Source organism: Grammomys surdaster, unplaced genomic scaffold (genome assembly GCF_004785775.1).
Source record: "Grammomys surdaster isolate TR1022 unplaced genomic scaffold, NIH_TR_1.0 126113, whole genome shotgun sequence".
NCBI lineage: Eukaryota > Metazoa > Chordata > Mammalia > Rodentia > Muridae > Grammomys > Grammomys surdaster.
This window is the reverse complement of record NW_021620921.1, coordinates 5,317,436-5,341,217: the sequence shown is the minus strand read 5'-3', so window position 1 is coordinate 5,341,217 and position 23,782 is coordinate 5,317,436. Positions and strand designations below refer to the sequence as shown.

The 23,782-nt window shown below is 34.1% G+C and overlaps 1 protein-coding gene across 1 annotated transcript in view; it reads right to left on the bottom strand.

Annotated features, from left to right (window-relative positions):
- The window catches only part of Phip (pleckstrin homology domain interacting protein), a 106,338-nt gene that overhangs the window by 64,314 nt on the left and 18,242 nt on the right, over positions 1 to 23,782 (bottom strand). The window contains exon 6 of the mRNA XM_028756184.1: positions 11,409 to 11,569. Within this exon, the coding sequence (XP_028612017.1) occupies positions 11,409 to 11,569 (161 nt within the window). The remainder of the gene's footprint in view (positions 1 to 11,408; positions 11,570 to 23,782) is intronic.

Below are 23,782 nucleotides of genomic sequence, written 5' to 3'. Positions count from 1 at the left end.
ATCTAATGCTAAAAACAGCACAAAACAAAGCAAACCCAAATCTTTATATCCGAAGAGAATGTACACAGCAGCAAATAACTCACAGAAGTTTGTGTCAGAGGGTTAGACATTAGAACTGGAAGTTTGTTAGATGTGTATTAATTCAAACTCCACCAACACTACCTAAAACATTCCCCACTTAAATACAAGCTAGTTGTGTGGTTGAATTCTGTAGCAAAATAGAAAAGTTACCAAGTAGCAAGCTGTCTGCATACTAATATAGAATAGAAAGTAATGAGATGAAATGAAGAAATGATTATCTATAATGGAGATCAAGCAAGTGAGTACCAGAACCAGATGTATTTTTCAAAGAGTACTCTGTCATCAGAGTGAAGGAGGCTAGAAAACAAAAAATCAGGTCAAAGTTGGTAAAACAGTTGTGAAATTAGCTTGTTACTAGAACAATGAGGATAGTAAAAAATAAAACAGTTGTTACTAGAGCAGAAGAGAAAGATTAGAAAAGATCCAGGAAGAATAACAGGGATAGAAATTCCACCTGCACATCTGTAGGAAGTGAAGTAAGAATGGCAGACTTTTGACTTCCAGCAAGAAAGTAGTCTAACCCACCACATACCACAAGGACAAAACTGTACGTACTTGCTAAAACTAAAAAGGCTTTACAAGACTCATTTGATTAAGTTCTCTTACTTCTAAAAACTGAGTAGACTCACTCACTCCATTCATTTATCCAAAACAATATTACCATTTCCATTATTTATTTCAATAAACGAGCATAGTCAGAACAATACATGTATACAAAGGTACTTGCACTGCAGTAGCTACTGTTAAGTAATGCAGAGATGATTTATAAAGTGCATGGAAATAGAGATTACAGGCTATATAGAAATTTTATACAAATTTATGTAAGGAACTTGAACAACCTTAACTTGGATGTCCACAAAGAATCTGGAAAAATCTCCAAAATATCAAGACTACTTACTGAAATCTGTATTTGGTTCTGACTTGTATTTATCACGAAAATAGAATTTTAAGTTAAATATACATATGTATAATGTAAGGAACAAGCAAAATTTGTGTAATTCTGCTTCCAAAGATTAGTAATGCTCACTGTGTTCATATAGAGCCGAGTAAAAGTTTGCTTTAAACTATATCACAATTGTTTCACTTGCTTTCCATGTTAATGATCTATGAACGCTTCTAGTTTTCTGACAAAAATGTCAGCTTTAACAAAAATAAGTAGCAACTTGTGCTCCCTCCAGAATCTTCTCACAAATTAAATCTAACAAAAAGTCTTAATGTATACTGCATCCATTCATCTATACTTAACTACTACATAGCCTAAAAACTGTTGCATGGCTCCAGGAAGATGATAAACAGGGGTTCTTGAAAAAGCATGAAGGTAGGTCTGTCTCAGGGCTTGGTCTCTTCCCCTACTCTTGATAAGACTTGGAAAATCTTATAAAGGCCAGATAAAACAGTGTTGAGTGCAAGAACCAGGCCAACTCTCAGACTGCAAAGCAAAGGCCCCTGGTAGGTAAAGAAGGAAAGCTAGCAAGATATAGACAAAGCAGGTGAACACTGGATACTTGTCTAATATAGATGCAGTACAACTATAAGAAATACAAGAGTCTGCTAGCTCAGTAAACACTCCTAACCTTTATATAGATGAGAATCTAGAAAGACATTGTTCCAAAATCTCATTCTTCTTCTTCTCTTACTACATAGACCAAGGTGTATGTCACCAAGTACAGCCACATTTTTTTTGTCAACACTTTTAGATGTAATTGATTCACAGACTTTTTTTTAAAGTTTGTTGTTTAATTCCCCTTTATGTATCACTTGGTTTTATTTAGACTGTTTTCATTCCTGAGCAGTATTAATTGTAATCTCTTATTCTTTCCCCCGCCTCCCAATAATATTCTTCTCTGGTCATTATCCTTTCCCTTTTTTATATTTAATTTTATTCTCCCTTAATTTCTCCATATTCTGGCCTCCTTCTTTTACTTAAGAAAGGATGAAGAGAAGAGAGGGTAATAAATACCTGTGAGATGTAAACCCAGAAGGGACTATGGGGAGGGCAAAGAGGGTCTCAGTAAGGAGACAAGACAAACGATGGACACAGGGGAGAGGACAGTGGGAGGATGGCAAATTAGAACAAAACATAATGATGCATATTCACGAAAATGCCATACTGAAACTCAACTACTTCTCTACTACACTTTAATATTAAAAGAAAACAATACATGCATGAAGGAGCATCAGGATCAGTTTTTAAAGCAAATCTGTAAATATTATGCAACTAATCTCAGCAAATAAACAAACAGATGATTATTATTTCTAGAAAGAGGAAAAAAAGAACAAACCAAGAAAAAAAAAGTAAAAAGTGAACACAGAAACACAGTTGATAAAGGGAGTTAAGGAAATTTTCCAAAATCAACAGTGAGAAAATAGGTAGTACGAACACCTTTACTGGTATTGTTTTTTTTCAATAAAGTCCCAATGTCCAGTAGAAAACACTAGCCATCAGCTACAGGAACATTACATATTCACACACTATCACATCTAAAAACTAATCTGGGAAGGAAGACCAGAGAGGGTGCTAATGGCTTCATTTTTACCCAGTAAAGTAGCTACTAGAGAATTTCAAGTGACAGGACTGTCACAGTCTTTAGCCTGATCCTGACAGTTTCTGCTGTTTCTGAGTGGAATTGAAGCTACAACAGAAGGTCTGAGAGCACACACCCTAGTTGTTAGTTTATAGGTGACAATGAAGCAGACATAATTACAAAAAGACAGCATTAGGAGTTCATAGTTACAGGGAATGCTATAACAAAAGAATGAGGATGAAATTTTATTTGGGAGTTCTCTTTAAATCTAATTATTATAATGTTGATCTCAAAATAGCATGGAGGAGCAATAAGTAGCTATTTTACTTAACAATATATTCACAATTACTGTGAAAAGTGTTCACTGCAGTATTTTTTTGTCTATTGTCACTATACCTAGTATAAGCTGAATAACTGTACAACAAAAATTTTGTGCCAACATTAGTTTACATAACCTTTAAAAACAAGACATCAAACTTTGTGGGTTTTTAAAAACTTATTTTCAAGATATTATTTAATTATTTCAAGATATCTTGTCAACAAAGGATAGAGGCAGAAAAGTTAAAATATACACTAGAGTACAAAAATTTAACAACAATAACAACAACAACAAAAACAGTGGGATTTAAAAAAAAATTAGGTTTCTCCAAATCAAAGAATTTGGCTTAATGTAGTCTGTAAATTCACTTATTCTACTGATAAACTTGAAAAGACCATATATCATACTAAAGAAAGGTACCTTTAAATCAGGTCTTTATTCTGGAATCCCTGTTACTTATCTAATTCTTTTAAGTATTAAATATGTTGGTATTAATAATTCTTCCCTTTTAGCATGTAGCTAGATCGTTTACTATGGGCAAGATATCTATCTGAAAATTCATAAATTAATGAGGCACCCTATAAGCGGCCATATTTGCTTTTTTTTTAAAAAAAATGTCTTAAGGAACAAAACCTCTGGCAGGGAGAACTATTTGCATTCTTTTGGATACAGGTCTAGGCAACACATAGCTGAGAAGGCATCTGGCTATGCTCTTCTGAGAAAGGGAACTTCTACAGGTCTAATATGGCCCTCTATTCTGTAATGCACCAGACTTTCTAACTTTCCTCAGTCTTCAGAAAATAAATGTTATACTTACTACATAAAATTTCATTAAGCTTCTACGCAAAACTGCAAACCACACAAATCTGATGCAGAAAACAAAACATAGCCTAAAATCTATATTCACAAATTTTAATCACTTTCTGAAAAGCAAGTTTTAATGTAGTTATTATTAATGAATGAATGAAAGGGAAAGCTGTTTCAGAACTTCAAAGTTGTTTTTCATATAGCTTATCCAGTAGATACTCGTACCTATGTAAATAAATTACCTTTTCCAAATCCATGACAGTTGCTGTTAGAAACAAAACTAAAGGGTTAGAGAAGACAAAGATCAGGGCTGAGGAAATGACCTGGGGTTAAGAGTTCTTCCTGAGTTCAGACCCCAGGATCCATTAAGTGTTCTACAAGTGCCTGTAACTCAGAGGGAATGAGGACATGTGGATCACTGGGGCTTGCTGCTTTCTATAGCCTATAAGAGAAAAGAAGAGCCCCAGGTTCAGGTCAAGCATGGTAGAGGACACAGACAAACTCTCTTGGTTTCTGTGCATGAGCATTACTACACACGTGTCCACAGACACTCACATCACACACATTAAATACACGTTTTTTCAAGTGACAAGTATATAAAATATTAAATGAAAATATATAATATGATAGAGAAGTAAAAGTGTTAAAATTCTAGTTCATGTTTGTGTAGGTAGAAAACTACACATTTGTAAACAGGGCAATTTTGCTAAGATGACCTTTAAATTAAAATGTAAGCCTATAAATTTTTTCCCAACTTGAGGGAAAAAAATAAATCACAATTATAAATTCCAATAAGAAATTATCATTTTGAGAGGAAAAAACCTTTGATATCTTAATTTTCAGTTAAAAACCCACTACTGTCTAGCAGAATAAATAGAATTATAATTTTCCTAAGGACTTCACGACTCAAGTCACTTTCTCACTTTTAGAATAAAGTAAAAAACATGAATACTAACATGTATCAACCTAACTTTCTTACTCAACCTAGCAGATGGTCAGAACTAAAAATCGTTCAAATTTTTAAAACTTACAATTATTACAAGTCCATGACAGAGAAAGAGAGAGAGAGTGTGTATGAGTGTGTGTGTGTGTGTGTGTGTGTGTGTGTGTGTGTGTGTGTGTGTGTGTGTGTGTTTGCCCTCACGTACTGGCAGGGGCTAGCAGGCATAAAGCAGGTCAACAGAGAACTTTACAGTCAGTTCTCTCCTTTCACTTTTACTTGGTTTCCAAGGATCACAGTCAGATCACCAAGCTTATGAAACAAGTTCTCTTACCCACTGAGCCATCTTATTTGCTACCAAATTGCTTCTAATTTATGTATAAACTGTTTATAAGAAAAGTTTTCTTTTGTAATTTACCAAGAATTCTGTTTCACTTCCCTTAAAAATTTAGCCAGAAAACTTCAAGGTCAATCATTCCACTGTTCAATTTTCTTGTGTTCTTGTGCCAACATCTGTACCAATAATGACAACACTGAATCAACTTAGCAATCATCATAGGCTCTAAACCAATATAAATCTATAGACCAATATAAGCATGCTACTTTTGCAATACTAGAAATTAAAAATCACTATTTATTTGAAAGGCTAAGCATATTCAGCAAGTTCTTCCTTCTAGGTGGTTCCTACTTAACATTCTTTCTGTTGCCAAGGTTTATCACTAACCTCTAGAACTCAATACCATTCCCTATCCAGGATTATAACCAGATTCAATACTTTACATTGTAAGTAAAGTCTGTTCATTATAGGCCTACATCAGTATTGTTCTAACTAGTTCAAATATACCAGTCCAAACAGTCCTATGTAAGCACTCCAACCTCTCTTCCTTCAGAGTTTCCATCTCTTCTCTTCAGGTTTCCTCCTTTAGTTCCTTCTCAGTAACAGTTTTTTCATAATTAACATTCCCCTAAATTTTCATACTGTCTTTCCTTGACAACACTAACAAAACATACCAAATAGAATATTATTGCTTCTATATACATAATCTTTAATTCTTTCTTCATAAAGCATTTTTACTCCAGATACAGCTCAGTTGTAAAGTACTTGCCTGACACACATAAAGCCACTTCAGCTACAGCTTCCCAGTGATATATTTTTTCAATTTGAGATAAACTACAAGAATCATAAAATGCCTGTCATATTTCAATGAACCAGGTACATTAATCTCTTAAAGATTTTCCCTGCATGTGCTTCAAAACCATCTCTTTCCCCAGTAACGTTACATACCTCTTCAGTACTGTTTCTTCCCTATAAGCATTACATACTTACATGCTTTAACAGACACAGAGAGAGACAGAAACAGAGAATTGTCTTTTTCTGAGCTATTTAAGAGCAGGTTGCAGACCTGAAACTCTATCTCCTCCTAAGACATGGTCCCTTTCTGAATAATCAAGTAAGCTAATATAAATAACATTAATTTCAATCTATAGGGTTCATTCAGTCTGTCAATTCTACTCATGATAAATTCTTTTCTTTACATGCACAGGACTCCATATAGACATTTCACTTAATTGCCATATTGCTTCAAACTCTGCTACCTAGAATCCTTTCTTATTCATGTATTCAAAGGTCACAAACATGGCCCACATAATACCTCAGAGCCTGGGTCTGCAGAATGTATCTTTATGACCAGATGCATAAATGTCACAACAAAGATGCAACATTGTCCTCATTATGACACTTTTCAGAATGCATAGTGTCATATATCCTACAACTAATAAAGTTAATTTGGTCATGTTATTTCTAAAGTGTCCTGTTTTTCTCACCTCCAATTTCTCCTCTTAAACAATTGGTACCTTTTGGGGCATACTGCAAGATTATGTCAATATCTTCAAACCAAGATCCTTTCTACCAGTCTCAACCTGCTAATAAAGAAATTAACCACATGAATGGTTTGAGAAAACAATCCAATCACTAGCAAAGGGAATTAGTAGTAGAAAGGTTGTGAACAATAATAAGAAAGCTTTGCATATGATATGTAGGGACATAACAATGTAATTAAAACACAGACATAGCAACATTTATCATTTGTCAAAATTGCCTGTCTTAATCTACTGGATCTACTGTAACAATACCTTTGAATGGGTAACTTACACATAATAGCCACTTACTTAATGCTCAGAATTCTAGAGGCTGGTAATAAGTCTAAGATGCAGAGACTAACAGATTCACTGTCTAGTGTAAAAAAAAAAAAAAAAAAAAAAAAAACTCTAGATGGCAATTTCTAACAGATATGACGGGAGGCAAACAAGTCCCATTGGGCCTCTTTAATAAGCAAGCCAACCCATTCAAGAAGGCATAACCTAACCATTACCGACATATCTCTTAATATAGGGATTTGGTTTCAGGATACTTTTAAAATAGGAGTTTCAGAGTGGGGACTACAAACATTTAAATCAAGGCAATCATTAATAACTTTGGTAAGCTGGTAAGGTATCTCCAGTCTTATTTTGCCTTCGTCTTGTGTCTTTCATGACAATCTCATCTCTTGCCTTTTAAGACAGATGCTCCTGCTCTACCTACACAATACCACCCAGAATCAGAGGCAACTGCTATACCAGTTACCATGTTCCCTTGTCAGCTTTAAAAGTTGAAGATTAAGCTTTCTTCATCTGTAAAGTTGTTTTCCATATAAATGATTTTTAAGCTGAATCTTGTGGACAGGATCTTACTCTTGCATTCCCTCTGTTGTTCAGAATGTCTACTTGGCTCCCCCCATACTTCTCATAGACATGAGAGCATGTTCCACCTTGGTAGCCTTTTCTGCATAAGTGCCTGACATTGTAAGATGACTTTCTGTGAAACAAGTTAAATGCATGGCCTCTCATACTTGTCATCACGTATATACATCAGCCTTTTGAATCCTATAAATCTATTTTCAATGTACTGATCTAATTCTCATTTCCCTGTGACAGTCAAGCTTTGCTTTGTTTCATGGCTAAGTGCCAGAACTTTTTCAATTTATACCACTCCAACATCACTTTTGTTTCAATCCACAATAGGATCCATTAAAAGAGATATTTTGCCAGGCATGGCAGTATGCACCCACAATCCCACCATTCTGGCTGAACATGAGACAGAAAGAAGGTGAATTTCAGACCAGCCTGTTTTCTGTAGATCTATCTTAACAAGAAACCTGACGTACACTTTAAATGCACCATTTGTTCTTCCCTGCCTTCAATGAAGACTTATATTTAATTACTCTTTAGAAGGTTGTAGAGGAACTTGATGAATATGTTCCCATCAGTATTTCAATTTCAAGCTCAATAATAACCCACAAATAATTCTGTGCTACAGCCAATAATAAAAAATTACATACTATAGTCCCTTACATAAATACCTTTCTCTAACTCTACAATATCCACTCAATTCAGGTAAGGTGTTGCTTCTCCAGCAAATATCCTTACCATTTCTATAGTAAGCATGAATTACGGACCTATTTGAATACACCTCCCATTAATTTAGGTATCATATATCAAAAAATTCATATAGTATCATTACTATTGGTTTATTATTTGTAAATAGATATTTTCAAATTTTATACTTCAAATTCTTAAAATAGTGATTGGTAAGAAGATTCAAATGTATTAAAGAAACACAGTTACCCATATTCTTTACTGTAACTTCTAATAAACATAGCATTCTATGTCCCTTTACCTTAATCTCAATGAAAAAGAAACAGATTTTACCTTTCTGATAAGGAGATGAAGAATCTCTCTGTCTTCCTCTCCTTTTCCTTCTCTACCCCCCTTCCTCCTTTCCTGGAAAGACTACATGTCACTTTATGTGTTTGGCTGGCCTGAACTCCCTAACAGCGCCAGGCTTGCCTTGTACTGGGATTACAGGCACGCACCACCACACCAAGCTGAGACCTGTCTTTTACGTGCTCAATGTACGTTAGTACTGTTGCCTTAGCCCTGAGAATTCATCAAGTCTGCTTTTCTTTCATAAGGATAATTTCAGGCAGTGATTCTGAAATCAAGTAAAAAGATTATAAGATTAAGTGAAAATTAGAAAGTAAAACCTAACTTGATAATTATGCTACCTCCTTCCTCTTAAAAATATTCTACTAGAAAAATATTAATTATTAAAACACACTAGCACAAATAACAATAGTTTCCTAACATAAAACTTCTCTTACCAATTATAAGGATTTCCTTTAAGACCTTTCATAGCATTTATAAACAAGAGTTTACCTGGAGGTTGGAACATAGCTCAGTGGCTTAGGGCTTGAATCAAACTCTAGCATCACATAAGCATTTAGAAGGGTAAAAATATATAACATTCGTTTTAAGACATCTAGAAACTAACAGCAGTAGGTAAAACGCAATGGCTTTTTTCTGTACCCTAGATAGACAGTCATCATTACACTGTTTTACATACTCCCTCAAAACCCTACTGTTGCTGTTAGTATCCATTCTCCTCTCTGGACTTGGTAAGGGACTTGGCAAAGCTGTGACTAAACGCATTCTAGTGCCAAAGCTGATGCTCTTGTCCTTCGAAAAAGCTTTCAAACATACCAGCACTAGCAACTTAGTATTAAACCTAAAAGTCTTAAATACCAAATACATGAAAAGAAAACACTGGCTAGTCCTTTACCAAAATGTCATTCTAATAAATTATATCAGCATGTTGACACATATGTATTTCCTGTTGGCCATGAACTACTACCACAAGCTTTATTGATCCTTATTCAATTTTTAAGAACAAATTTTAAAGCAAGCACCAGTCAGTTCAGCATGTAGTGTGCTTCTAGTTCAAGGAGAAAATATCCACCATTAAGTACAATTTTACAAGGTAATCTCAGCAGTAGATATAAAAAGTAAACTGTAAAAATCAGGTCCCATAGCTAAAGAGATAGCTCAGGGGTTAAGAACCATATACTGAAAAACCCAGTTGGTTCCCATCACTCATGAGGATAAATCACACCTGCCTCTAACTCTAGTTCCAGGAAATCTAACACCTGGCCTCGGCAGGCACACAGGAACACACAGAAAAATGTATATAAATAGAAAGTGAATTTAAAAAAAACACAAAAAACCAGGCTCTCTTAGCAGTTCTACTCCGGAGTGTATTATTAAATCACCATAAGAATGAAACTATGAATTTGGCAAAATTAGGAAATTATATCACATTCTTACAAATATCTTTTAGAGTCTAGGTAAGACCATATATTCATAACTATGTTACTTTTCTTCCCTTCTGTGTGTGCCTTCTGGACTTCAAGAAATCTGATGCTTTCTTCTGAACTACATGGGTACCAGGCATGCATATGGTGTACACATATACACAAAGGCAAAACACATTCCTATGCACAAAATAAATAAACAAACAAATAAATCGTTAAAGTTAGCAGCAGTTCTCCAAAGTCAGAAATGGTAATTTCTTTTTAAAATTTTGTATTATTATTGTTACTTTTTTACATCCCGATCATGGTGCCCCCCACCTCATCTTCCCTCTGACTCCACTTTACCCCCTCCCACTTCCCACCCCCCAGTTCCCCAACCATCCATTCCTCCTGTTTCTCTTCAGGAAAGGACAGACTTCCCATGGACATCAACCAAACCTGGCAACTCAAGTTGCAATAAGGCTGGACAAGGCAACTCAGTATGAGAAAAGGGGCCCAAAAGTTGTCAAGAGTCAGACAGTACCTGCTCCTACTGTTAGGAGTCCTACAAGAAAACCAAGCTACACAACCTTAGCATGTAAGTAGATGGTCTAGGTCAGTCCCACGCAGGCTCCTGGCTGTCAGTTCAGTCTCTGTGAGCCCCCCATGAGCCCAGGTTAGTTGATGCTGTGGGTTTTCTTGTGGTGTCCTTGACCCTTCTCACCCCTACAATACTTCTTCCCCTCTTTCACAGAATTCCCCAAGCATCCCTTAACATTTGGCTGTGGGTATCTGCATCTGTTTCCATCAATTGCTGAGAAATTAGTATTTCTATCCAAAGTTCTATTGCCCACTTTCCTCTTTCAAAAGCAATTAAGAACCATATAAATGCATACTTTCAGCCCAAAGGATGTTTAATAAGTATAACCATAGTAGTATGATAAATAGTATATCCTTACTGAGTATAATAGTTAAGGCACTTGAATAAATGACTTGAAATACTTTCAAAATATTTTTTCTCACTTAAAGCTGAAAACCTGTTCCTTTTCCCTATATGTTAGGAGAAACCAAATTACAAACAACTCATAAAGCAATATCATCAGGTATTTTTAAGAATTAGGTGTTAAGGATGACAGAATCCTGAATAAAGAATGTCAGATATGCACAAAATTTCCATCACCATTTAAAGAGAATTTTCTCGAGTTAGCAAGTGGTTCTCTGTAGACAATATTGTTCTACAATTTGCCCATGCTGTGAGACCTAAAAATACTACATAACACTTTATGAAAGCCCCACCAGCCTATTTGATATGATATTGAGAAATTCAGGTATGCAGGACATAGGACATAATGTTACTGTGATTACACTATAACAGGACTAAATTTAGGAACTTCTGAACTTGGAAAAAGTTCAAATTAAAGTAGAAACTTATTAGAGAGTGTTTTTTTAAATTACACAAATTTTCGATTTCTCATTCAAAGAAAAAAAAAACTTTACTTCCAAGTTCTCGTATAGACATTGTTTCTTCAATTCTATCTACCAGTAAAGATAAGACTTTAAAAATGACTTACAGTAAATATCCGCCTGCCAGTTCGATCAAAAGTTACACAGTACACCGATGATAAGTGTCCAAGAATTCGCTTATGCATCTTCATATGCTGATATACTGCAGTTGGAACAAGTTGCTCAAGTCTGTATTTCCCATTCAGCTTCCTTGAAAACAGAGTATCCGCTACCAAGAAAATGGGGGAATATAAATGTACTCCAGAGACAAAATAGACTTCTTAAACTCAGACTTCTAGAACTCATTTATTTCATTATCACATGCTGGTTTATAAAAAGAGAAAAAAAGTGATGACTTTTACATGACTCCTAGTTTAAAATCTTCAAAATAAACAATAAAATAATTAAGTTCTTTGAAATAACTGTCCTTTCCTCATTCTCATAAATAACAAATGCATAAATGGTATGTCCAAAGTTATAATAAGGCATGAAACTAGAATTAAAATTCAAACTACTTTACTCTTTAGCCAGAGTGCTTTAAAAACAAAGCATTCTAAATTTTTTAAAGATTTTTGTACAAAAGTAATTAAATTTGGATAGTAGTGATTTTTCCTTCACCCATTAATAATACTCAAATACTTTAAACACGTCTTACAAAATTTAAAAAAAAAAAAAAAAAAACAAACAAAAACAAAAACAAAAAACCTTTCTGTGAGTGAACAGAAGGCACTTAGGGATCCTGATCTCAAGACCTGAGGCTGATCTTCGGCTTTATATACTGACTCCAACACAAAATATTTCCATCTAACTAATCACTACTGTGCTTACTTTCTATACATAACTTATGGACTGAGAATGTACTCAATAACGCTGAGTTTGTTTTTAAACAGGTTAATTTCTCCCAAAGACGATTGCCAGCTATATTAGAGAATTATCCCTATAAGCTTCTCGCTTGAACTTAATTCAGAAAATTTCTTTAAAATAGTGTGCATACTTTATACACATACACACATATCAATAATATTCTTTTTTAACTTGGATCAAAGTCTAGCAATTATACCTTAGAGTTTATGAAACATAAGTATCTCAGATATATTGTAAAAAATCTCAGCAAACTTTTTCACATGTAATTTTTGGTTCACACTGTATTTGTGTGAGTCCTGCTTAAAAAAATAATAATAAAAACACATGCAGCACAGGTTTTAAAGTAATCAATACTATTTCAAAGTAAAATAATCTTATGCCTGTATGTCCTATTACTATAGAATTACAGATTTGAATACAACAAATAACTGTTGTTAGCCTACAAATACTAAATAATTTAACAACTGAGAAGTCTGAGAGCTGTGAATTAACTTAGTTAAGTTTAAGCAGGTTTACACAGTAATTCAGTTACAGGAAACTCAACTAAGTTTCCATGATAGTTTACTCTCTGACATGCTTTCCTTTCACACAGAAATAACCTGTTAATAAACCATCTAATGCTAGGTTTCAATCTTATTTTGTGCACACAAAGCCAGTTATCCTTTAGAAGCCAAGTCAAACTATCTCAGACTCACCTCCCTATATTGTAAGAAAGCAACATGCAACCCAAATGATGACAGTTGTTAACAAGATGTACTTTAATTCCTTCTACCCAAAACTTAGAAAATTCTTGGAATTCAATTTTTATAAAAATACTTAACACTATTCAGGTATGAAGACACTATTGTTAGAGACAACTAAAATAATAAAACTATTATTTCACAATGATAAGCAGTAAAATTTTGAGACATAACTTTAAAAAAAATAAGAGCTAATAATGTATAAAATATTTTATACATAAAGTGTTACTGCCTTAAAAACAGGGTTTACTCAATCTTCAAGATAGCTAGAATGAAATTTTAGTCAACTGGAAAAAAATACCACTAGAACAGTGAAGTCTTCAACTAAAACGTTCTATCACACAAAACACAAGTAACTATCTTTCACTGTGCTTAATGACATTTAACAATTAACTACTTAGCTTTCTATCCTGTAGGTATGCTGTCAACTAACTTACAAGTCTACCATCAGCACCAAATCTATGCCACAGTAAGATAAAAATATAGCTACCAAGTAATCAAGTTGGTGATTCAAACCATGTAATTATGAGAATTTAAAGAAAATATAATTGAAATACAGTGGAGGAAGCCAAATTTGAAAACACTCTCACTATATCAAAAAGGTAGATCACTTTTACAAGAGAATAGACAATCTAGGGCTCAATGGCCTCACATTTTTCTTTTAATATACTATTACTGTATCATCTATCTATTCTATCTTAACTTTTTAACTGAAAAACAGAATGTGTATTTCATTCACAAGCAAATGCAGAGCATTTTAAACAAAAGAAATATAAGTGAATCTTGGTTAATAGGTACGAATGGCTACTCAATGTAATTTAGTTTCATGGGGAAGGAAGATAAATGGCAATTATTCACATTCTAAAAATGAGTTAATTACATTTATAAGTAAAAAGAAAATGTCTCAAATTATAGAAATTTTTAAAATTTTATTAAAATAGAACATCAATTTTTCAAATGACATGATTGAACAGATATAAGAGGATACAAAGCAACTGTCCCTTTATATGAGATTATTTATAGGTTTAATTCTTCAATTAAATGTAAATATAACTGTGGTTTAAAAGTAGATCTATTTTCCTAGTTAAGGTGATAGGAAATAATTCTAAACCAAACAACACTAAATCATTTTCCATTGGAAATTCTTTCTTATCCTCCTAGGCAAGAGGATATTCTTCTAGGCAGACTGGTGAATTTCAAGTCCCATGATCACCACTTTCTCTACTCAAATCTACAATATTTTAACTTTATTCAAAATAATCACAAATGTCCTTTGATACTAACCTATCAAGGTCTAATATAAGCTTGTCTCATATGATGGTTAATATTGTCAACATGACATTTAGGAAGCGCCTCCAGGGTATTTCTATAAAGGATTAACTACATTAAAGCTAACCGCTGAGAATGTCTGAGAGACTATCTTGATTAAATTAATTAATATGGGAAAACCCATTTTGATTGTAGGTGGGACCATTCCCTGAGCAGGGGATCCAGGACTATAAAATGAAGAGGGCAAGTTGTACACTGCATGCGTGAATGAATTCACTGTTATCTGTTTTAGACTGCAAATGTGCTGTAACTAGCTACTTCAAATTCTTGATGCCTTGACTTCCCTTCTAATGAGGTACTTACTGTAACCTCAAATTGTAAGCCAAGTACACCCTTTCCCCTTTAAGCTGCTTCTGTCAGGGTATTTCATCACATCAACAGGAAGCTACCTAAGATGTCCATTACCTGACTTCATAGGCTACCTTCTTTCTAGTTTGTCAACTCCAGGTGCTTATCTAGCTCAATCTTCCAAAACATCAGTTATGTTCCTTGTTTAGGGTATTTGCATTAGCTGTGTCTTCTGCCTGCCATGCTGGAGTGGTTTTGTTCGTTTATTTCAATCCTTCCTTCAAAGTCTGTCACCTTTTCAATGAAATCATGTCCTTATTTATCCACTGAAAATTGCAACTCTCCACCAGTAACTCTTGATACTCTTTATATAGTCATGTATTTGGTTATTTTTATAACATTTTCAGATAAAACCACATATTTTTATGTACCATATTTATTTCCTGCCTCCTCCCATAACATGCATAACTTCATAGGTTAATATATTTTTTTTGTATTTAATACTGCTTTGTATTTTAACTACTCTGCTAAATTGACTTAATTTGCAATAAGAGCATACCTAAATATATTTAATCATTTTTTCTGAAAATAAATCAGTAATAAACTAAAAAGTTTGGAATTGGTCTTAGTCATGTGAAGTATCAATCCCTTTAAAATATGTATAAAGGCAGAGAAAATAGTGAAAAAGTCCTTTGTGGTAAATCATCCAGTTTCAATCAAAATCTGTATGCACAACACTATAAACTATAGATGTAAAGCCCACAACATTGTAAATGTTACCTGTAAGATATAAAATATAAGCATGTGCATGTAAGGTATCAAACTTTTAGAGTTCAAAACCTTTAATTTTTGTACCAGAATGATAAAACTTTCCAAACAAATCTCTTCTTCTAGTTATTTCTCAAGAATTGATTTATTTATCTAGCTACAATACTGGTGCAATTTAGAAAATAACATATAATTGCTAAAGTACAATGCACAGTCCCCACCCAAAGCAATTTCATCAACTGAACAAGTTTTCCTCACAAACAGTACATTAACAGCTATATTTGTGTTCATATCTGACAATTGAGATGTTAAGCATGTTACTGTTTTTCCTTATCCTGACAGATTTTTCTAATACATTTTCATTACAATCTCCCTCCCTCTATTCCTTCCAGTTCCTCCCACTTCTCCATCCAATCCTGATCTATTCCCTTTCTGTTCATTAGGATGGGAAAAAAGGGTAACAGATAAAAATATAACAAAATAGAACAGAATATATGAAGACTATCACATTGAAGTTGGAATAGACAAACAAGACAAACCACAGAAGGAAAAGAGCCTAATAGAAGACACAAGAATCAGAAACACACTTATTTGCACATTCAGGGGTCCCATAAAAACATTAAACTAGAAACCGTACTATCTATCTATCTATCTATCTATCTATCTATGCGCTAAAGACCTGGTGTAGGACTGTGTGAGCCATGTGCATGCTGCTTCAGTCTCTGTGAGTTCTTATGAGCTTAAGCAAGTTTTTCCAGTTATGGTATGAGAAATAATTTATTTCCCACAACATACTTGGCTTTTAAATAATGCATATTTTACAATCACTAATATCAATTTCTCCTGTCTCACTTTCTCTTAGTTCAATAGTCCTCCTGAAAAAAAAAAACAGTAAAATAAGTATCTACTTGTTTAACTTTTGATCTATATTCCACGGTTAGGCTTTTAACACACCTACAACTTTAATATGCATTATGCATTATAAAGTGATTTTCTGAGAGTAACAAACACCCATAGGCTCATATATTTAAATGCTTAGTAACCAGAGACTAAAAGTCTCCAATTAAATGCTTTCTCCTTTAAGAGTTGCTTTAGTCATGGTGTCTCTTAACAGCAACAGAACAGTGACTAAGAGGTTGGTACCATGAGTAAAGTATTGCTGTAACAAGTCTGGCCATGCTGGGATTTGGAGGACTAGTTATCTTTATAGGAACATGGAAGACAGTGCAGAAAGTGATTTGAAGTGTAGGGACCCAGCTCAAGAAGTTGCAGAGGGGAAGAATATTACAAAGTGGCCTAAAGATCATTTTCTTGTCATATGGCTGCCTTCTGCCCTTGTCCTACATATCTGCCTGAAGATAAACTGAAGATAGGTTTAATGGTGTTGGCAGAAGAAATTTCAAGACAGCCTACTATTGATTGTGCCATGTGGTTATTAGTGGTCACTCTCATGCAGATCTGTAATAAAAGGAGCTATGTAAGCAAGGAAAAAAAATGCACAATTTAAGGAGAAAAAGAATCATCAGTAAGTGTAACAGAGTTAAGTCTGTGCTCAAGATAAAAAGCTTAAACCAAAGCCTATGCTAAATGGAATAAAGGAAGTGGAATAATGGTCAGTGCAAGATCCCTCCCAGCTAAGCTTCCAACTAACTTGTAAAGAGGAATTATAGGAAAGCGTAAGCAGTGAAGGAAACCATCAATAGCAGAAAGTTGATGCAAATATAAATGAAAGAGGCGGCCACGTTCCAGCTTCAGTCATGGCCATGTGGTTCTAGTTTTAGAGTCAAAGACAGAGGTTGTAGAACCCCTCCCTATGTCTAACGAAAGCCACTGAGGTCAGGTGTCTGTCAGGGGTGTCACTACATGGAGGCCTCAAGAGGCCATTAAATGAAGCAGTGTAGGTAAAGCTTGGATTGTATTAGATATCCCAAGATGTGAAGATGCCAGAGTTGTGGGATACCTGCTGAGGAAAACTGTAGACCAGGTGCAGAGCAGGCCCAAGAGAAAATGAAGTTAACAAAGCTGAAAGGAGCTGGAAATCAGAAGAGTACTATCTTAAATATGAAGATAGAGTTTGGAATTTTCCCTGTTGGTCCAGTATTTCTTCACCATGAACCTCTTCCTCTCTTTTGGAATGTTAATGTATATTCTATGCCATTATATATTGAAAATATGTGATCTGCATTTAGATTTTGATTTTAAAAGGGGTTTAAAATTAAGAGACTGCCTGAGTCTCAGAAGAGACTCTGGACTTTCAAAAGTGTTGAAACTGTGAAAAACTATGAGGATTTTGAAGTTGGACTTTGCATTATGACATAGCTATAAATGTATGGGCAAAAGGGAGTAGAATGTTGTGCCCCACCCCTATAGGTCCATGTATTTGAATGCAGAACAAAAATCTTTGAAAGGATTAAAAGAATTAGTGGGTGTAACCTTGGAGGATGTGTCACAGGTGGTTGACTTTGATACATTAAAAGCCCATGCCAGCCACAGTCAGTAAGTGTCTGTCTGTCTGTGTAATTCTTTCTCTGTCTCCCCACCCCCACCCCCATGTGTGTGTCTGTGTGTCTCACCTGTAGATCAGGACATATCTCAACTGTTTCTCCAGCAACAGGTCTGCCGACATACCCCATGCTAACTGCCATGAGGATAATAGACTAAACTTCTGAAACAGTAAGTTCCCAATTAAATGCTTTCTCTTGTTATAAGTTGCCTTGGCCACAATGTCTCCTCATAGAAATAGAACAGTGATTGAAACAACTTGTAAAGACTTTCCATCCCCAATAATCAACCAGTGCATCTAGCCTTCCATTTTACTCATTCTCGTCTTTTCTATTAGTTTTACTGTGATTAACAACTGTGCTAGACTAATATGGCATTTTAATATTTCTGGGTATTATAAGTCTACTTAAAAATATCTTATTCCTGATTATTTAAAACTAATTTTAAAGAACGTATGAAGTAAAAATATTTGTTGCAAGTGTTTAGGATCTAGAATTGTTTGCTGATAAACTGACATCTTTCATTATCAAGTTTCTATAGATGGGCCAAATTTTCAAGGCTGATGATCTTAGATAAACTTCAGCAACATTATCCCAGCTTCTTTCATAATACAGGTATTAGCTGAACCACGTTTATTGAAGGAAAGGAAAAAAGGCAAACACACTTATACACATGCATAAGCACACAACTACAGCTGCCACAGAAGAGGATCAATGATAATTGTGGTAACTACATTTTTAAGGATAGTAAAAATGCTTATGGCAAAGATCAGCAATTAAGTACCAAAGCAGAAATACTGTTTTCCTCTCCAAAGTTTAGAGTTTTTCTCTATTTGCAAAGTACTCAGTAAAACGAACAGACATTCGAGTAAAATTATAATAAATTACCCAAGTTCAAAGATTAAAATTAACTATAATTTTCAGAAGACCATTGAGATGAATATAACATTTGGTATAATATCTACTGTAGTATAGGAAAGTAGTTTCTCCCTTAACATCAGCACTGGAGAGCCCCAGAACTACAAATTTATCAAAGCAAAGCCTGTCTGTCAGCCTAATGAATACAAGAAATAAAGCTGCAGATTCCAAATCCAGGGAAACAATTTCTGTGACAGAACAATTAGATGTGGGAAAAATGGAAGAGCAAAAACTGTAACTCAGAAAGTTCCTCCGTACAGCTTGAGCATCTAACCCTCCTTCTGATACAAATTAAGAACTCAGATAAGAAGCACTGGGGTACTCTAGCAGAAAGTAGTTTTAAGTAATTTTATTAAATTAATTTTATTATCCTACCTTGTCTAATTTAACTCTGCAAGTGTGTTGTTTAAAACCCACTCACACACTTAAAAAGTTTCTTGGTACCCTCTGAGTCAAATGCTAATGTCAGTAAGATTAGAATTAATAACCACCAAAACTTTTTCTAAACTAAAGCACAAAAGAATAAACTTTGAATAATCTGTAACTAGGTTTCATTTTAATCTGCATAATATAAAGAAAGGCTTTCTAAATATAAGACTTAGAATCAATATCTGTAAATTAAAGACTTTGGAAATCTATGAAGCTAAATTTTAATTACAACAACTTGATAAAAACTTAAATGAGTACAAGAAAACAAATTATCAAGTATACAATCTTCAATTTTAGTGGAGCAACTCTATTTGTGATCAAACATTCAGAAAAGAATTTCTTATGATTTTAAATTTAAACAAATGCTTGTCTTTATAGGATGGAAGTAATTTCAACATTTCTATCATACAAATATACTATATGGCATAAAGTATGTAATATGGCATGGTTACATAAAATGTTACCTATTTCAAAGAACCACAAAAGGTTCTAATAAAAAAGGATATATATATATGTATATGTGTATATATATACACATATACATATATATGTGTGTATATATATACATATATATACACACACATACATACACACATATGCACTGTACTACAAGTACACAAACAAAATTAAATGTATTTTTAAAAAGTAAAATATCAGCAGATGAAGTTCAGTAATGCTGAAAAATGTCAACACAGCATATCTATAAATAATGGGTCATAGTGGCTAATATGTACTGAGTGCTCTCCACTATTCTAGACACTACGCAATGCTCCTGATATATATTTTTGTCATCTTTATCATAAGAGACTAGATGCGTTATCAGTAAGAAAACTAAAAGCAAATTTTAATGATCCCCACAATATGGTGCCAGAGTATAGCATTAGGAAACAAGACTAAAAAGAAATATCCCAAACTATTATCATATAACCAATCACATTGATTTCTTAGCTTAAATTTAAAGCTTGATAGAAATTAAGATTTTAGACTCAGGAAGTTTAACTTTATTTAATCATAAAAAGCATAAAAAATAAGCATCTTAAAGAATATAAAAGTATATTCTACAGAAAATGCCTACTGACAATTTTTAATGGACTAAAAACTGATATAAAGAATTCACATATTGTTGGGCAAACTGGAACATACGTGTAATCCCAGTGTTCAAGAGACTAAGGCAGAAGAGTTCAAGTGTAAGGCTAGTGTAGGGCTCCATCAGGAGACCAAGTCTCAAAAATAAAATCAACAATAAAGAATTTCACCCATCATAGAGTCTGATTTGTAAGCCAGAAGATGAACTAACAGGCCTTCAATTTTCGTTTAAGTTTTATTTATTAAAAACTCACTGTGGGGCTGGCTCTATGAGTAAAGTGTTTGCTATGCATGAGGAAGGACCTGAGCCTGGACCACAGCAACCACATATAAAGCCAGACATGATGGCCTTAGGCAGAGACAGCAATCTCTAGGAGACTTGCTGGTAGTCAGCCTAGCAGAATCAATGCGCTCTAAAGTTCAATGAGATCCTAACTCAAAAAATGAGCAACAAGAGTATGTATGACATGTGACTCCTCATATGCATGCATAGGTTTATACCTGCACACACATTCACCCCATACACACGCAAACATTTCACTGAGCTTTAGAGTAAAAAAAAAAGTATCAAAGATAGTTTATTTCATTAAGAAAGATTTAAAAAGAAACATCCAAACCACTATACACACACACACATTATTCTGAGGTTACTCTTAATAAAAACATTAAGGCCAAATAGCATGTGGAAAACATTTCAACATAATTTGGTTCATTTCTACAGCACCACCTAGAGCAGAACAAGATAAATCACATAATGAACAGCAGCTCCAACAGTATTAGCAGGACAATCCCATAATCAGTTTAAAAATAATGAAGAAAGTAATAGGGAATAGACGATGAAAATAATCTCCTGAGCAACTAAACAAGCAGGAAAGCCTTCCTCTTTGCTTTACTTATGTGAGTAAAAGGATTAGTATACTCAAGAGCTACCAGGAAATCCTCACATGTGCAGTTTTGTTGTTCAGTTGTTCTATTTAAAAACAACAGATTTAGTAAATATTGTTAAGAGATGAATATTAACTAAAAAAGAGAAGAAAGGCAGTTGAAATTTCAGACAGGAAGAAATGATAATCCCAAGAATTACATAAAAAGTTTCATAAGCCAAGGACATATTAAAGAATAAAAGGAAACAAAAAGATTGTGACTATCATTAAAATGGTATTTATTTCCCCTTTTCATTCCTAGGAATCAATCTGCTACTTCAACTAGAAGATACTACAATGTAACAATACTTTTAAATTTTAAGTATTGGTAAAAAGCTTAGTTATTTTAAGAAAAATTCTTTAAATGTTTTAATTTTTGGTTGTGCTACAGATCACGCCTAGGATCTCACATGTCTACCCTTAAAAATTTAGGTAGCTTTTTTTCAATGTCAAACATCTCAGTCATTTAACTTTGAGCCAACTAATATTTATAGAGCATGTATGATACAAGTGTAGTCAACCGGATGTTAACAGAGAAAAAAAGAAGACATGGTACTTACCCTTATGGAGACTGAGTCTAGCAAGGAAGAAAGACAGGAAATAAGGACTTACTTACAACAACAGTAAATGTTATCAAATAAAGGAAAAATCTGGAACATACAGCAAAGGTTCCAAACATATGGGGCAGTAGTCTAAGTAATTTCTCTAGGAATTGAAAAAAGTGAAAAAATGTTGACAGGAAAGGAATATATTTTCAGGTTGAGGGAACAGCATGTACAATGGCCTGGGGCCATAAAGCAGCATCAAAAAGGTAGAACCAGGAGATGGTATCAGAGGGCTATGGGATTTGCTGTGAAGCCAAATACTCTGTGATCAATCCTCAGGATCCATTAGGGTGGAGAAAACCAACTCCCACAACTTGTTCTCAAACCTCCATACAAATATGTAGCATGCATGCGCATGCAAAATACAAACAAAGTAAACACAATTTAAAAAAAATTAACAAGTCAGTTACAGAGCTTGTGGACAAGGTGGTACAGGTTTGTAATTCCAGCTCTGCAAAGTCAGTCTGAAACACAGTGAAAGCCTACCTCAATAAAAAAGGAAAAAGAAAAACCAAAAAACTCCAAACACAGTAAGTCTAGTTATGATTGGCACACAAAATACAAAACGACAATTGTCAAGAGAGAAAAATTAAGATGTAACAGATGCATTTTAACTGAATTCCAGTGAAACTATGGTTTGAGGTCTTTATGGAGAAATGAATGAAATAATGTAAGATTTGCTTTGAGAAAATTTACTATAGCTTTCTGGCTTGGCTGCAATGATAGTGGAACTGGAAGTGATCTAACTAAAAGCAAAGCTACTTTAGTGAAACAAATCCAACTATTCAAACAACAGAACCTGAGATCAGAGATACAGCTTAGTTGGTGGAGTTCTTACGCTTTATTTATAACACTGAGTTTGACCCCTAGCATAGGACAGACCAGGTGTGGTGAAGTACACACCTAGAGTCTCAGCTCAAGAGGCAGAGCGAAGTGAATCATAAGTTCAAAGTCATCCTTAGCTACAAGTTTATCGTACAGAGATTCCGGTAATTTTCTTTAAAAAAATGAATAACTGATTTCAAATTCAAGTACTTAACTTGAAAGAATATACTATGCTCCATTACTTCCAGTTCCTATATTAAGACAAAGTAATTCAAAGATTACTATACTCAAATAATAAATAGACATAGCTTGAACATGAATGCATAAACCACTTCACAGAGGTAAAAGGGTGATATATAATACTGATATGAGTTGAATGCAGAAACTGCACATCAACACCAGAGAAAGCACTGACTTTGTTACCACTTATCTACTGTTTGATTTCTCCATTGATAAAAGAGGCCTCTTACAGAGCTGCTAGGGAACGCAAACCACTTGTTCTGAAAACTCAAAGCTAGCTTATAGTAACATTTATTTATATTGGCTGTCCCTAAGCAATGAAAGCATTATATGTTATAAAAGTTATTTTGTAGGAGATTATTTTATTTCACTGACTGATATTTAAGGAGATGAACAAATCACTACTATCTATATAAAGTCTACTCAGCCTGCCTATGAACTTCCTAATTTCCAAAAACTTTCCCAGGAAATGTTCAAATATTAAATTCAAAGGATCTTTAAAGAAACTGAAAAAGTCAAAAACCTTATGAAAGGATGACAATCTTTGTCATTTATAAAGATGAAAACCCAACATCAAACTTTGTAATTACTGTGGGTAAGCAGCTGGTGAGGACTGAGAGGAGAACCTGAGTACATAGTAATCAGTACTAAGTCACTTGCCAGATATATCAGGGATGGGACAATCTGTCATCATATCTATACCATACAAGTAAATCTGATCAATTATTTACTTAAAATGAAGAAACAAGTCTAAAAACACTGAACTCCCAATGAAAATGTTTATTTAAAAAATTTACCCCTTTGTTTTGTGATCTGGAAATTGAAATGGAAATTTAAACAACAGAAACTTTTCTATAATGCAAACACATCTTGGGAGTCTGACAGCTATCTTCCTGTTTTATAAAAAGAAAGGAAGGAAGGGAGGG